General features: G+C 45.2%; 1 protein-coding gene across 1 annotated transcript in view; it reads right to left on the bottom strand.

The window, feature by feature from the left end:
* The window catches only part of Dnah8 (dynein axonemal heavy chain 8), a 252,302-nt gene that overhangs the window by 159,837 nt on the left and 77,740 nt on the right, over positions 1-14,725 (bottom strand). Inside the window, exons 28-34 of the mRNA XM_076557534.1 lie at positions 12,747-12,943; positions 11,207-11,333; positions 8,923-9,158; positions 6,812-6,916; positions 5,366-5,479; positions 4,609-4,671; positions 1,759-1,859 (exon numbers count right to left, since the gene is read on the bottom strand). Coding sequence (XP_076413649.1) covers positions 1,759-1,859; positions 4,609-4,671; positions 5,366-5,479; positions 6,812-6,916; positions 8,923-9,158; positions 11,207-11,333; positions 12,747-12,943 — 943 coding nt within the window. The remainder of the gene's footprint in view (positions 1-1,758; positions 1,860-4,608; positions 4,672-5,365; positions 5,480-6,811; positions 6,917-8,922; positions 9,159-11,206; positions 11,334-12,746; positions 12,944-14,725) is intronic.

Here is a 14,725-nt window from a genome sequence, read left to right as displayed (position 1 = left end):
AGATGCACACAGCAACGGTGGCTTCCAATACAGAGTCTTTGTTCAAGTCCCTTCCGTAAGGCCAAGGCCCACAGCATCCAATATCACAGAGTCACTCAGCATTAACAAATGCTTTGATTATTTTGCAAAGGAAGAATCTGGACTCTTTTCTAATGCTAAGCCACATTCTACAATGTTAGTTACCTTGTTTGGTTGTTGTTTTGTGTTTGAGTTTATTTTGGAGACAGGGTTTCACTATGTAGCTCTAGCTGTCTTGGAACTCACTCTGTAGAACAGGTTGGCCTTGAACTCACAGAGATCTCCCTGCCTCTGCCTCCCGAGTGCTGGGATTAAAGGGAGTGCACCACTATGCCTGACACATGGACCATTTTTATAGTGACATTTTATTTTATTTAAAAATTATGTCACATTTATTTTTAAGTGTGTGTGTGTGTGTGTGTGTGTGTGTGTGTGTGTGTGTGTGTGTATACATTTACCATAGCATGTGTGTGGAAATCAGAGGACAACTTATGTGACTTCAAGAAACCCTGTCTCAGGGGAAAAAAAAAAAAGGTCCCTGAGTCAGATGGCTATATGCCTGCTATATTCGATGGAGATTATCATGTTGAATCTCACACCAAGAGTGTAAGTAAGAATTACTCAATGCTTGTGTAAAAGAGAAAATTTTCTAGAACCCTACCTTATAGCCTAATTCAATAAGCCATAGATGAGAACCAGATGCCTGCCATTCTAACATACCTGGTGAATGGGTCATACTCAGAGATGGGTGTGTTAGGAGAATAAAAGCATCTACCCTAAACAGCAGAATCACTCATCTGTCTTATCATTTGTCTATCTCCTGATGAAAGTCGACAGCCAAGACTCTAAAAGCACTGTTGTAATGCCCCACCCCCTCCCAGTGCCGGGGATCGAACCCAGGGCTTCACACATGCTAGGCCAGTGCTCTACCCCTGAGCCATGCCCCCTGTCTTAACACTGCTTCTGAGAAAAGATTCTATTAACTGTATCTTGTTTAAATCTCAGATACGTTGCTTAAAATCAAGCAAGCTATTGAACCACCAATTTCAGTACAATCCATGTTGGCAGAGCACCCTTGATGTAAATGTAGTCAGAAGAGAAATCAAGCATTAGGATCAAAACTGCAGTACCTGTGATTCACTCATACTGTCCAAAATTGACAAAAAGAGAAAGTAAGTCATGAGCTAACTTTAGGCAAGACCAGAATTACAGCAACAGACTCTCCACCCTCTCCAGAACACTCTTTTATATATGGATATTACTTTTCTGTTGATGTGACAACGTACTCTGGCAAAAGAACCTCCAGAAAGGACGGGTTTTTTGTGTGTTTGTTTGTTGATTTTGGCTCGCAGTTTGAGGTTTCTGTCCTCCAGAGAGAGAAAGATGAGGCGGCTGGTCACAGGGCGTCCACAGTCAAGAAGAAGGAAGTGATAAGTGCCGAAGCTCAGTCTTAGGATTACAGCCTAGGGAATGAGGCTGCCCGGAGTGAGAGGGTCTTCCCACTTCAGTCAACCTGACAATTCCCCATGGGCATGGCCGCCTGGGGTCCCTCTCCCAAGTGATTCTAGAGGCCATCAAGTTGACAGCTGAAAGGAGCCATCACAGAGACTATGTATGCATCTAACAAGTCAGACATATTAGGTATAAGGGGAGTATTCAGGTGCATCCTGAGCTATGTCTTCTGCATATGGGCGGTGTTTATTGATTTACATGGAACACTCGTACATTTGCAGAACTCACCTGATTTTATGCAAAACTTCATAGTCTGTCACTGGTAATCCGAAAAGTTGTTCCCCAGATGAGTATGTAACAAATTTCCTCCATAGATCATCAAAATTGGCCTATAACAAAGATTTTAAAGTTTTACTGACATGGAATTAATTCAGATCCCATTAAAGTATAATTTATTATAATTGAGAGAAAGGGTAATACACAGGGAAGAAGGATTTGTGGGGCAAATTTATTCTTATCCAAGTCACCAGAGGAAGGCAGAGCTCTTCGGAAAGTTACTTTCAAGCATTCTATACGCATCTATTTTATATTAAATTCATTCGTTAATGAACTAAGTGGTCTCCAGAAATGGTGTATTTCAAATCCCCGTCTGCACATTTGAAAGTAATAAAATGGTATCTTAAAAATCTGTAATTCAGGCTTTTTCACTACTTTAGCTAGCAATCTCTCTCTCCCCCAGGACTCAAAAGTGAGAAAAGCATTAGCACAATAGAGTCAGCCTGTTTTCTCTCTCTCTCTCTTTTTTTTTTCCTTTTATTTATTATGTATACAGTGTTGTGCCTACATGCATCCTTGCAGGCCAGAAGAGGGCACCAAATCTCATTACAAATGTTTGTGAGCCACCATGGGTGCTGGGAATTGAACTCAGGACCTCTGGAAAACAGCCAGTGCTCTTAACCTCTGAGCCATCTCTCCAGCCCCCTGTTTTCTCTTTATGCAAGAGAGAGCCCATAAAGTGAAAGATTCAATAGTAACACCAAGGGTAACACACATCTTTTCCTTTCTTTTTTTTTTTTTTTTTTCGGTTTTTCGAGACAGGGTTTCTCTGTGTAGCTTTGCGGCTCTCCTGGAACTCACTCTTGTATCCCAGGCTGGCCTTGAACTCACAGAGATCTGCCTGGCTCTGCCTCCCGAGTGCTGGGATTAAAGGCGTGCGCCACCACCGCCCCACTATCTTTTCTTTTCTTAAGACTTATTTTTAACTACGTGCGTGCATGTATATCTGTGTATGTGTAGTGCCCAAGGAAGCCAGAAGAGAGCAACGGATTCCCCCAGAGCTGGAGTCACAGGTGGTTGTGAGCCACCTGAAGTGGGTCCTGGGAACCAAACTCAGGCCCTCTGTACGAGCAGTAAGAGGTCTTAACTGCTGAGCCATCTCTCAAGCACCCTCATTTTTAAAATATTTTTAATTAAAAATTGAATAGCATACACTTACTTGACTGCTAAAATATGAGCCATGTTCAAGGCATGGATACAACAGTAGCGATCTAACTGTTACAATATAAGCACTCCACACAAGTCCCATGGAAGTCCCTTCTCCACAGAGTGAACATCTCCCTAAATGCCCCCACTTACTTCTCACTGTTGAACCTGTACACAAACTGTAAATTCTCCTTCCCCTGTCTAGCTCTGATTGTTCCTCCACAATCTTCTGAGATGCCTCTTCTTCCAGGGAGCCTTCTCTGCCTGTCCCGGTAGTTCCCATCTGGACTGGGAAATCCCGTAGCCCTGCTTCCAAATCCCAAGTTTCCATAACTAGATCATGGCACTCACAGTGTGGCTTCAGAACCGTGTTCTCTAGCTCCTGTGTCCCCATCAGATTTTAGAAGCTTAGAGATAACAACCAGGCCTAACCGAATCTCTGCTTTATTTTTATTTTATGTGTACAAGTATTTGTCCGTATGCACATATGGACACTGTATGTGCAGTGCCTAAAGTAGCCAGAAGAAGCCATTAGACACCCTGGAACTGGAATGACTGATGGTTTTGAGTCACTATATGGGTGCTAGGAACCAAACCCAGATCCCTGCAGGAGCAGCAAGTGCTCTTAACCACTGAGCCATCTCTCCAACCATCATCCCCCTTCAGTGGTTGAGAGTACAGAAGGGACAGGAAATATAAAAGTATTCCATAGTCACTGTAGGAAATAGGGTTTGTAAAAGAGAGGAACATAAACAGAGAACAGAATTCCTTAGGGCTTGTGGAGGGCAAATTCATTGAGCACTCCATGAATTTAGAGAACGTCATCCAAATGGACGTGTTATGCTTCCTCAGGATGTTCTCAGTAATCTGGGTACAGAAAAGGATAATGAATGATTGGTCTGACCCAAGGAATATTACACAGTCTGGACCATGGAAGCTTTAGAGTATGCATATAACAAGGAAGATTGACGCTGGAAAGTGACTGAAGCAGCAAAGTGACCACCCAATATTCAAACTCTTATGCTGATAAAATATATTGTACTACCAATTTTCTTCACTTTATATATCAACAGAGATGCTAAGAAATAGGACAAAGTATTAAGTTCACAGTCAAGGAACCATTTTCTAACAATATTGAGATTCTGCGTACAGCCTGGAGGGAGGAGGGGGGAAGGGAGGGGAGGAGGAAGGGAGGGAAGGAGGGAGGGAGGGAGGGAGGGAGGGAGGGAGGGAGAGAGGGAGGGATAAATAACACTGTTTAGAAGATTAGACTGCAAAGCTGGGTATAGTAGCCAAAACTAGTAATCCCAGCACTGGGGAGGTGGAGGCAGATCTCTGGGGCTTGGTGGCAAGCCTAGTCTATTTGGTAAGTTCCAGGCCATTGAGAGACCCTATCTCAAAAGAAAAAAAAAAAGAAAGAAAAGAAAAAAAAGTCAATAATGCCAAGGAACGGCACCAAGGTTGTCCTCTGGCCACTAGGTGCCTGCACACATGGGTACATATGTGTATATGCACACACACACAATTAGACTGCAACTAAAATTTATGTGTATTTTAAACATTAATTTTTCTATTATAAGCTAAAACATAACATTTCCTCTAAAACCACATTTTAAAATACAGCCTTGTCAGTGTGACAGAAGAAACTGTTTTTACCTGGAATATCTGCAGCCTGTTGCTAGCTTCTTGGGGTGGAGTATTTGGAACCATGGGTCCTTCCTGTAAGAAATAATATCATCTCCATTCTTACTCCTGATCAATATACATGTCAGCTTACTGGTTCTATGTAGAACTCACTTTATTTTTTAAGAAGATTTAAATCGTGTGTGTGTGTGTGTGTGTGTGTGTGTGTGTGTGTGTGTATCTGGGGGAGGGCAGTAATGTACACATGACTACAGGTACCCTCAGAGGCCAGAAGAGGGCATCAGATGCCCTGTAGCTGGAGTATAGGCATCGTGAGCTGCCTATAAGCATCCAGCATGGATGCTTATTTCCAAACTCCACTCCTCATGACAGAGCAGTAAGTACTCTTTACGACACGGGTACTGGGCATCAAAGCCCATCCTCTGCAAGAGCGGCCGGTATAACTGCCCAGCCGTCTCCCCAGCCCCTCCATCAGAAATTCTGTAAGAATCCTACCCCTGAAACAGGACAAAACCTGACCCTTCATTCCTTCCACACCCTTCTAGATCACTGCTTATTTCAACAGTCAAATCTGCTTTCTTTCTCTATAATGTCCGCTCCCTCAGAGGAACAGTCCGCTCGCTCAGAGGAACAGTCAGTCCCTTTATGGATAGTTGTAAATATGCAGATTGGGTCATTAACACCAAATTTACCTACTTCTCAAGATGAGTCCCTCTTTATGTCACATACCACAGACATTGTAACACGCAGCCTGCCACGTTTAAATTACCGTCTCATAGGCTTCTGTGAAGTTTATAACGTCCTCACGGAAAACTTCCACCGACTCAAGCAGATTGCTTTTAAACTTGGGTTGCACTTGAACAAGTTCATCTTGTACGGAAACCTAGAATCAAAAGGAATATTCAGGGTGAGGGTCTGAGTGATGTATTAAAGATGAAAACTATAATTCCTCTCTAGCAAGTTTATGTGCCATAGACTGCTCACTTGTTATAATACACATGAATGACCCAGATACACTTAGATGGCACTAAAGTCTCTCTGCTTTGTGATTTAAGAGAACTGTTACACCACAGGTAAAAATTAACTCAAGGGCTGAAGAGATGGCTCAGAGGTTAAGAGCACCAGCTGCTCTTCCAGAGGTCCTGAGTTCAATTCCCAGCAACCACATGGTGGATCACAACCATCTATCATGAGATCCAGTGCCCTCTTCTGGCCTGCAGGGATACATGTAGGCAGAACAGCATATACATAATAAATGAATATATCTTTAAAAAAATTAACCCAAAAAGCATCAGAGACCTAAAGGTAAAGACTAAAATTCTAAAACTAAAAAAACATAGATTCTGTATAACTGGATCCATCAATGATTTCCTCCATATGATATGAAATTACAGACAACAAAAGAAAAAAAACTGGATTGATTAGGTTTTAATTAAAATAAAATAAAAAAAAAACCACTGGTGTACTTCAAAAGATGCCACCAAGAAGGTGAAATAATTGGAGCTGGGGCTATAACTCAGAGATAGAACTCCACTGAGCATGGATGAAGGCGCCTGAGTTTGATTATTCCCAGCATCACCAATCAATAAAGTAAAAAGTCTATCCTCAGAACGAGAGAGAAAATATTTACAAGTCATCTATGAGATAAGGAACCCAGAATATATTAAAAACTCATAAAACTTAACAATAAGAAAGAAAAGCTCAATTAAAACAAGCAAACAAGCAGCAGCTTTATATGCATGTATCTCTGGTGATATACAAACGGCCAATAAAGCGGTCACAGGACGGATGCTTAATGTCGTTAGCAACTGAGAAAAAATGAAGTGCCTGGGGCACTGTGGATGAACCTTGAAAATGAATGCTAAGTTAAAGATTCTTCACACAGGCCCACATAGCATATAATTCCATCTGCATTAAATATTCAGAAAAGATAAATCCACGGACACAGAAAGTGCTCCAGGGCTGAGGTGAAGCAGAGAACGAGGAACAGTTGCTAACAGGCACAGGGTTTCTTTGGGGGATAATGAATCTGTTCTAGAATGAGGTCACGGGGGTTTTCATACAATTTTGTGGATATACTAGAAAGAAATGGCTCGTCTTCCGCGTGCAGGTTGTACATCAATAAACTTATTACAAGTGATGGTTTTAAAAGTTCAGCATGTGTTTTCCTGGAAGCCATGACATGACGGAAAGACAGAATTAAGCGTGGGCTCACAGCTTTGCTCTGCAGTTTGTTGAAGGAGTATCTCAAGGTGTCGACGCCCTCCGACTCTTCTTTGGTTACCTCCACTTCGAATCTGTTTAAAATGCCATAGGCTTCCTGCAAGGCAGAGGCAGAGAGCAGGAACACCTCAGAAGAAGTCATGTACGCACCGGAAGCTTGGGAGACATGCTGAAAACACCGCATCTCCGAGGAGGAGAGGGAATTCCACTAGCATCCTTTCCCAAATTAAAGCTGTGGAGCAGCCTTTAGATGCTCACCAGCCTCCACAACGCTTACTCAGAATAATCCCAGACTCGGACACCCTCACTTCACTATCAGCTAGGTCATCCTGGTGGAGATGCAGGCAGATCACAAGGAGAACTTCCATCTTAGGCAATATATCCTTAGAGCTATTTTCTGTCTTTCTCCTCCTTGATCTGGGAACACTACCTATGAGACGGTGTCCCTTACAGTAAGACGGGGGTTAACGATGTAAGGAATGGAGAGAAATGATGATGTGTGTGACTACCCAGGAGAAAAGAAATTAAAATGAGTCAAAGGATGGATTAGCAGTTGGATTTACTGAAAGAATGTCGGCGGAAGAAGTTAAGTGTATGATAATTTATTAAACAGTGAGGGGTAGAGAGTCAGCATCCCAAACTCCCACATATTATGATCTTTAAAGTAGCAAATGATGTGAACCGTTAGTTACCAAAGAGACGGAAACTCTAAATGGTCTCAGGAAGCAAACAGTATTGGTAAACATTGGGTTCTCTGGTGGTGAAGTGAGAAATGTCCCCCACAGGCTAAGGTATTTGAGAATGCTTGGTTCCCAGTTGGTGACACCGTTTAGGGAAGTTTAGAACACACAGTCTTGCTGGAGGAAGTATGTCACTTGGGGAGGGATCTGAGAGCTTAAAGCTCTCCCCTCCCTCCAGTTCTCTCTCTCCCCTCTCCCTCTCCTCTCCCTTCCCCCTCTCCCTCTCCCTCTCCCCCTCTCTCTCTCTGCTTTATGCTTGTGTTGACGATATGAACACTCAGCTGCCTGTTCCCGCCACCGTGCCCGCTGCTTGACGCCACGCCCCCCCCTGCCATGATGGACTCTTAGCCCTCTGGAACGGTGAACCAAAAGAGACTCCTCCTCAGTCGCTTTCAGTCATGGTACGTTACCACAGCCACAGAATGGTAACTAACACGGGTACCAAGAGGAGGCAGGGAGAGCGCCAATTCCCCACACACCGCAAGCTACATGCGAATATGCTGCTGGGGGGAATATAAGACGCGGGGAACAAGAGTGATTCCGTTATCACTAAGAGTCAAAGGATTATATATTCTAAATACTGCTAGTTAATAAAACACTTGTGACAGATGAAACAATGGCATCGCCAATGAGCTCTAGGACCAAGGTAACGGATGTGTATGCCTGGAAGCCAATAAGTCTGTCCTAAGCCACTGAGAATTTGCACGCTGGTGATTTACCATTGCTGAAATGGGAAAAGACTATAGTACTTTTCCTAACATTCTCTCCTGTTCATCTAAACTCCGGCAGGTGACTACTGAGTCTACATGAGGTCTTACTATTCTCCTACCCATGGCATGTGTATGCTCGTAAGACAGACCAACAACTGGTTTCTAGGAAGCCAAAGATATTTGGAGAACTTACCCCTAACAAAGTAAAATTAATATTAAAGAGTGTAGTCAATACCTCCCATAAATTGTTGGCATTGGTATCAAACACTGAACATTGTCAAGCCCAATAAAGCATGGTAATATTCCTCTGTATATGATTTGTGTTGAAGTCGTTAGAATTCCCCCAAAGATATCAATACCAGAAAAGACTAGTCCAGCTACTAGATGAAGAAATGTATTACAGAATCACTTTTTAAAAGCTTGCTTCCAAGCCGGGCGGTGGTGGTGCACGCCTTTAATCCCAGCACTCGGGAGGCAGAGGCAGGTGGATCTCTGTGAGTTCAAGGCCAGCCTGGGCTACCAAGTGAGCTCCAGGAAAGGCGCAAAGCTACGCAGAGAAACCCTGTCTCGAAAAACCAAAAAAAAAAAAAAAAAAAAGCTTGCTTCCATTTTAAAACATCATTTCAGGAAAGCAAGATGCAATCATTTCTTACTTCAATGGGCCCCAAAGTCATGTCCATTTGAATTTCATTCTCCCGAATGCAAGACAGAGCTTCCATGGCAAATCTGACATCGTCTAAGTCACGGATGGGTCTGGACAACTTTTTCAAGTATTCATTGATAAATGTTATCATGTCTGACATCTTCTTTTTGTATTCTTCATTCAAATATCGGCAGAGCAGCATCTTCCAGGCCTTGGCCTCGATTGATAAGGCTAACTTCATTGGCTCTGGGGAGGACAGAAAAGATGAAAACGGAACTCTGAAATGGTTTGCTGTGTGTCCTGTGAATCTCGGCATCCCAGCCGTCCTGCCCCATTCAGTATTCACTGACCACAAGTGACTACTGGTCACCTGAAGCATGCCTAGCCTGTTAGATCCTGACCCATTCAGTATTCACTGACCACAAGTGGCTACTGGTCACCTGAAGCATGCCTAGCCAGCCTGTTAGATCCTGCCCCATTCAGTATTCACTGACCACAAGTGGCTACTGGTCACCCGAAGCATGCCTAGCTTGTTAGACATGCTGGAAAGTTACGAGATTTCAAAGAGTGCTCCTTCAAATCTGGCTGCAGGAGAAGGATGTGACAGACTGTGCGGCAGGGTTTCTAAATGGGTAGTGCTGCTGGGTAAGCCATGCTCTGGACACCCTACCATCAGGCCATACTTGTCCCCTCTAGCTTCCTCTAGGGAAGCCCCTTTCTGTGGAATGAAATCCATCGCTTCTCCCAGCAAACCATGGCACTAGCTTGCCTTCTAGTCTACTCCGTGTGTTACCCTATGGTTGGAATATTTATACAACCAGACTCCACCCTGACTGACCATCCCAGCTCAATTCATACCCATAAGAACCAATCTGAAGAGTCCTTTCGTTGGGATGGGAGTCAAGAGTAGTCTGTAAAGCAGAAAACCCAGAGGGAAGAAGAAATGAGGAGTAGAGAGAAAGGGCATCCTTGGCCTCCTACTGTCCCCTGGTCCTAGTCCATTCTGAAAAGCCAGCAGCATCACGGATTTCGTGGTATACACTTTTCATTTTAGTTTTTAAAGATCTTTTATTTTTAAGTTGTATGTGTGTGTGTGTGTGTGTGTGTGTGTGTGTGTGTGTGTGTGTGTGTGTGTGTATGGGGGCAGAGGGCATGTGCACATGAGAGTCATGCCCACAAAGGCCAGAAGAGAGCATTGGATCCTGTGGATCTGAAGTTATAGACAGTTGTGAGCCACCTGACATGGGTTCTTGGGAACCAAACTTGGGTCCTCGGCAAGAGCAGTACATCTTCTTAACCTGTGAACCATCATCTCTTCAACCCCATAGCTTTATACTTTAACACAGCATAAACAGGTGTGGTTGCTCATGTCTAAACCCCAACACTCAGACCATAGAGGCAGGCTGGGCAGTAGTGGTGCACACCTTTAATCCCAACACTTAGGAGGCAGAGGCAGGTGGATCTCAGAGGCCAGCCTGGTCTACAAAGTGAGTTCCAGGACAGCCAGCGTTGTTACACAACGAAACCCTGTCTCAACAAAAAAAAATGAAGGAGGAGGAGGAGAAGCAGGAGGAGGAAGAGGAGGAGGATAAGGAATTCAGGGTCATCTTCAGCTATATATTCAGTTTGGGGCTAGCCTGAACTAAATGAGACTCTGCCTTAGGAAAAAATAAAAGAAAAAAGGGGGGTAAAAGAATTTGAATGGCCTAGAACTACTTGGCATTTACCATATTATACTAAAGCTGCTTGCTGAGTCAAATACCATTTCATGGATCATGTCCTGATGTTCCTTCCATCCAAAGTAAAATACCTTTACCTTGTAAAATACAGATACTACTTTAAGTAATTCTTAGACTCAAGACCAGACTACAAGAGTAGTCTGGCCACAATCCTGGAGCAGCCCTCTGCCTCTTACAGATGCCACCATTTGTGTGTCCCTAGCTGCCAGATTTCCAGGGGCCCAGGTTTCTCACCTACAGAGGTGAGTTTGTGTCAAAGCAGGTATCGATGGGCACGCATCCTGTTCCCCACCCTTTCCCCATCCCCTGCCTTGGAATCAGATAGCCTGGCTGCGACCTGTGCTACGAAACCTCCCCCATCCTCAGAGGGCTGTAAGAAGGGACCTCAATTCTGCCACGGGCCCTGATTCCTCCCCAGAGGCCCCACCGTGCTGCTGTCTGTCTGTCTGTCCGTCTGTCCATGGCGTTAATAACTAACTCCTTCCTCCAACTATCCATCTCAGTGTCCCCCTTGACCCCACATCTGTGACCTGCCAGAACCATCGGTGACGTTACCCGTGTGCAATTCAAGGGCTCCCACAACAATGATGGGCTTCAGCTCGTCGATCTCCTGCTCAAACGTGGCGTAGTGGAGGATTTCCGACCTGATCTCAGTCAGGGATGGGTTGTTGGCCAAAAACTCCTGTCAGGTAAGGCGACAGTTAATGCTCCCTTCAGCCCTCTGGAGGCTAACACACACACACACACACACTTCTAACAGCTGAGCTGGAAGTCTGCAATTGCTCTATAGCGGGATTACCCGGACCGGGAGGGGGATGGGACCCTAAGGCTCTCTGCTAGGAAGCAGTGTTTATTTGAACCAGCTGAAACTGGTTCCATGGATTCACATCTACAGGCTGAGCCCTGAGCACAGCAGGGAGTAGGGAGTAGTAATATATATATTATATATTATTATATATATTATTATATATTATATATATTATAATATATATATTCCCATTATCCCCAGTAGCTTCATTCTGCCCCCACCCCATCTCCACACATACACACTACACACACACACACACACACACACACACACACACACACACACACACACACTACCCTTCCTTAGTTCCCTTTATATTCTAGCCCTCTGCTCCCTTACACGACAACATACATTCTGGTCCAAGTCACAGGGTAGTCCAGTCATACCTGTGCGCGTAGACACTGACTGTGCCACACTGCCTTCCCTTTGTTCTGGGAGGCCCTAACTGCAGCTCAGACCCTTTTATACACTTGTCCATGCCAGGAGCCAATGGCTTGGACAAGAACAAGATGTCCTGGTAGGCCCTGGGATAACAAGTCTGCATGAAGGCGGTACACAGGACACTGGCACGGGTTAGTCTGGGTGTGGTGGCCCTCTTGTGTCTCTACCATGCATGGCTGTCCTCTGTGTTCAAGCCGGGCCAGCTTGCAAAAGATCATCACCGATGGGCTTAACTGTTAGCTGTTGACCTTCCTTCACAGAAGGAGAGGGCAGCAAGGGTCATGGGACCCTCACCAAGCATCCAGTCACTTCCCACCCAACTGAATGCATGTCTGCCCTAACAGTCCATGCTGCTGACGGCCTCTTGGAAGGGCTAGAGAGCATGTGACAGAAAGGTCTAAAGGAAGGGGGCCCGTGTACACAGCCCACGGGGAAGGTATCATCCATGCTAGTGCAGTCCTCTCACAGGGCAGCTATTTTAGGGCCGGCCATTCATGCTCTGTAGGTAGAGAAACTCATTTGTTCCCCAGGGGAACTTCGGGGGAAGTGAACTTCGGTTTGCCATTAGGACTTCATGAGGAAGCAGGTATAAGCAGCCTGGCCTGCCAAAGTCTCACTGTGGTCAACCTGCCTCAGGGCATCACTGTGAGCCTAGTTTGATGCTTGGCATCTCTGAGTTCCTGCCCTCTGTTCAGAGTTCTCTCACGATCCCCAGCAGCTTCATTCTGCCCCTACCCCCACCCCATCTACACACACACACACACACACACACACACACACACACACACACACACACCTCTCAAGGGTCAGAGACAAACCCAAACCACCCCATCAGTGGAGAGACACCTTCACTTTCACATCCCGGTCCTCGGTCCACAGGGTCTTGTACTTCTGGAAGTCCTGCAGGGCCTCGTTGGCCGCCTTCCGGAGGGAATTCACAGAGGAGGAGAGGAGGAGGACCAGCTTGGAGATATCTTTGTGCTCCGCCACCCCAGGGTAGAAATTCTTCAGCTTCCTGGCGGGGATGATTTCTTCGAATGACCCTGAAAGCAGACGTTTCCAATGTAGACAGCATCTATATTTAACTCAAAGGGACTATCAACTGTCATATGGACAGGAGTCTTTAAAAAAAAATAATAATACGTGTGTGTGGTCGGGGGTTGGTTTGGTTACATATTAACTCACTGACTTGAAAGCCAAGATGACAACAGGGAGGCGTCAGCTCTCTCTTCCCACCACATAGTTCCCAAGATGGAGACCAGGCTGTCAGACATGGCGGCCGGCACTTTTACCCACAGAGCCGTCTCACCAGCTCCAAAAACTCCTATTGTTTAGTGAGTGTGTGTGTGTGTGTGTGTGTGTGTGTGTGTGTGTGTGTGTACATGTGTGTACATGTGTGTGTATATGTGTGTGTATGTGTGTCTGTTTGTATGTGTGTGTATGTGTGCGTGTGTGTATGTATGTGTGTGTATGTGTGTGTGTATGTGTGTGTATGTGTGTGTGTATGTGTGCGTGCATGTGTGCGTGCGTGTGTGTGCGTCTGTGTATGTGTGTGTATGTGTATGTATGTATGTGTGTGTATGTGTATGTATGTGTGTGTATGTGTGTGTATGTGTGTATGTGTGTGTATGTGTATATGTGTGTGTATATGTGTGCGTATGTGTGTATGTGTATGTGTGTGTGTGCGTATGTGTGTGTGTATGTGTGTGTATGTGCGTGTGTGCATGTGTGTGTGTATATGTGTGTATGTGCGTGTGTGTGTGTGCGTGTGTGTATGTGTATGTGTGTGTGTGTATGTGTGTATGTGTGCGTGTGTGTATGTGTATGTGTATGTGTATGTGTGTGTGTGTATATGTGTGTATGTGTGCGTGCATCTTCTCAGGTATGCCATACTGCGGAGGTCAGCGATTAGCGTGTGGGAGTCAGTTCTCTCCTTCCACCATGTGGAAGACTCCGGCCGGAGACCGGACTCGGACGGTAGTGTTAGGCTGGGCAGCCAGGGTCTTCCCTTGTTGAGCCATCTCACTGCCCCTCCCCCCTTTCCTTTGGAGACAGGCTCTCATACTAGCCCAGGCTGGTCTTGAACTTGCAATGTAGCTAAAGAGGTCCTTGACCCTGTCTGCTCCTCTTACAGTCATCTCCCTCTTGAGTGCTGGGACGATGGGTGTGTGTGTGTGTGCCACCAAGACTGGCTATTGGCTTTTGTTTGGCCCATGCAGTAATTAAAAAACAAACAAACAGGAAAAAAAAACATAAACCGGTTTCTGACAATTAAAAAGCATGAGCCTTCGTGTGAAATTACAGACTCCCCGTTTCTCCCTTGAAACAGCACACCACGGGATTAGGGGCCCAGGTTCCTGCATCGGAACAACAGCTTGGTTGACTGGAACGATGGTGCTTACCCAGTCGCCTGTAATCCCATCTGCTCTGTTACTGAATTAGATTTACTCAAAAGAAAGCACAAGGCGCTGGCCTAATCTGATTAGCTAGCTGACTGAGGTGGTGGCACGCATTGGTAGGTCCGTGTTCCGTGTTCCTGAGAAGTTCGCTGTCTAAAAGACCACATTTACAGCTGAAGAGGGGGTGTAGTGGTTTAGAGTGAGCTGGGCTCCATTCTAGTCAGCCATCTATGTGGTGGCTCACAACACTCCAGTTCCAGGGAACTCGGTGCCCTTTTCTGATCTCAGTGGACACCAGGCACACATGGGGTGCAGACAGACATGCACGCATAAAATAAACCTAAAAACATTAAGACCATGTCTGCTTAATCCTTCATGTTTTGAGACATTTGTTAGCAATCGGGGGCTATTACCCATCATGCAGCT

The sequence above is a fragment of the Peromyscus maniculatus genome, chromosome 21, assembly GCF_049852395.1.
Source record: "Peromyscus maniculatus bairdii isolate BWxNUB_F1_BW_parent chromosome 21, HU_Pman_BW_mat_3.1, whole genome shotgun sequence".
In the NCBI taxonomy this organism is placed as follows: Eukaryota; Metazoa; Chordata; class Mammalia; order Rodentia; family Cricetidae; genus Peromyscus; species Peromyscus maniculatus.
This window is presented reverse-complemented; position numbering and strand designations above follow the sequence as displayed.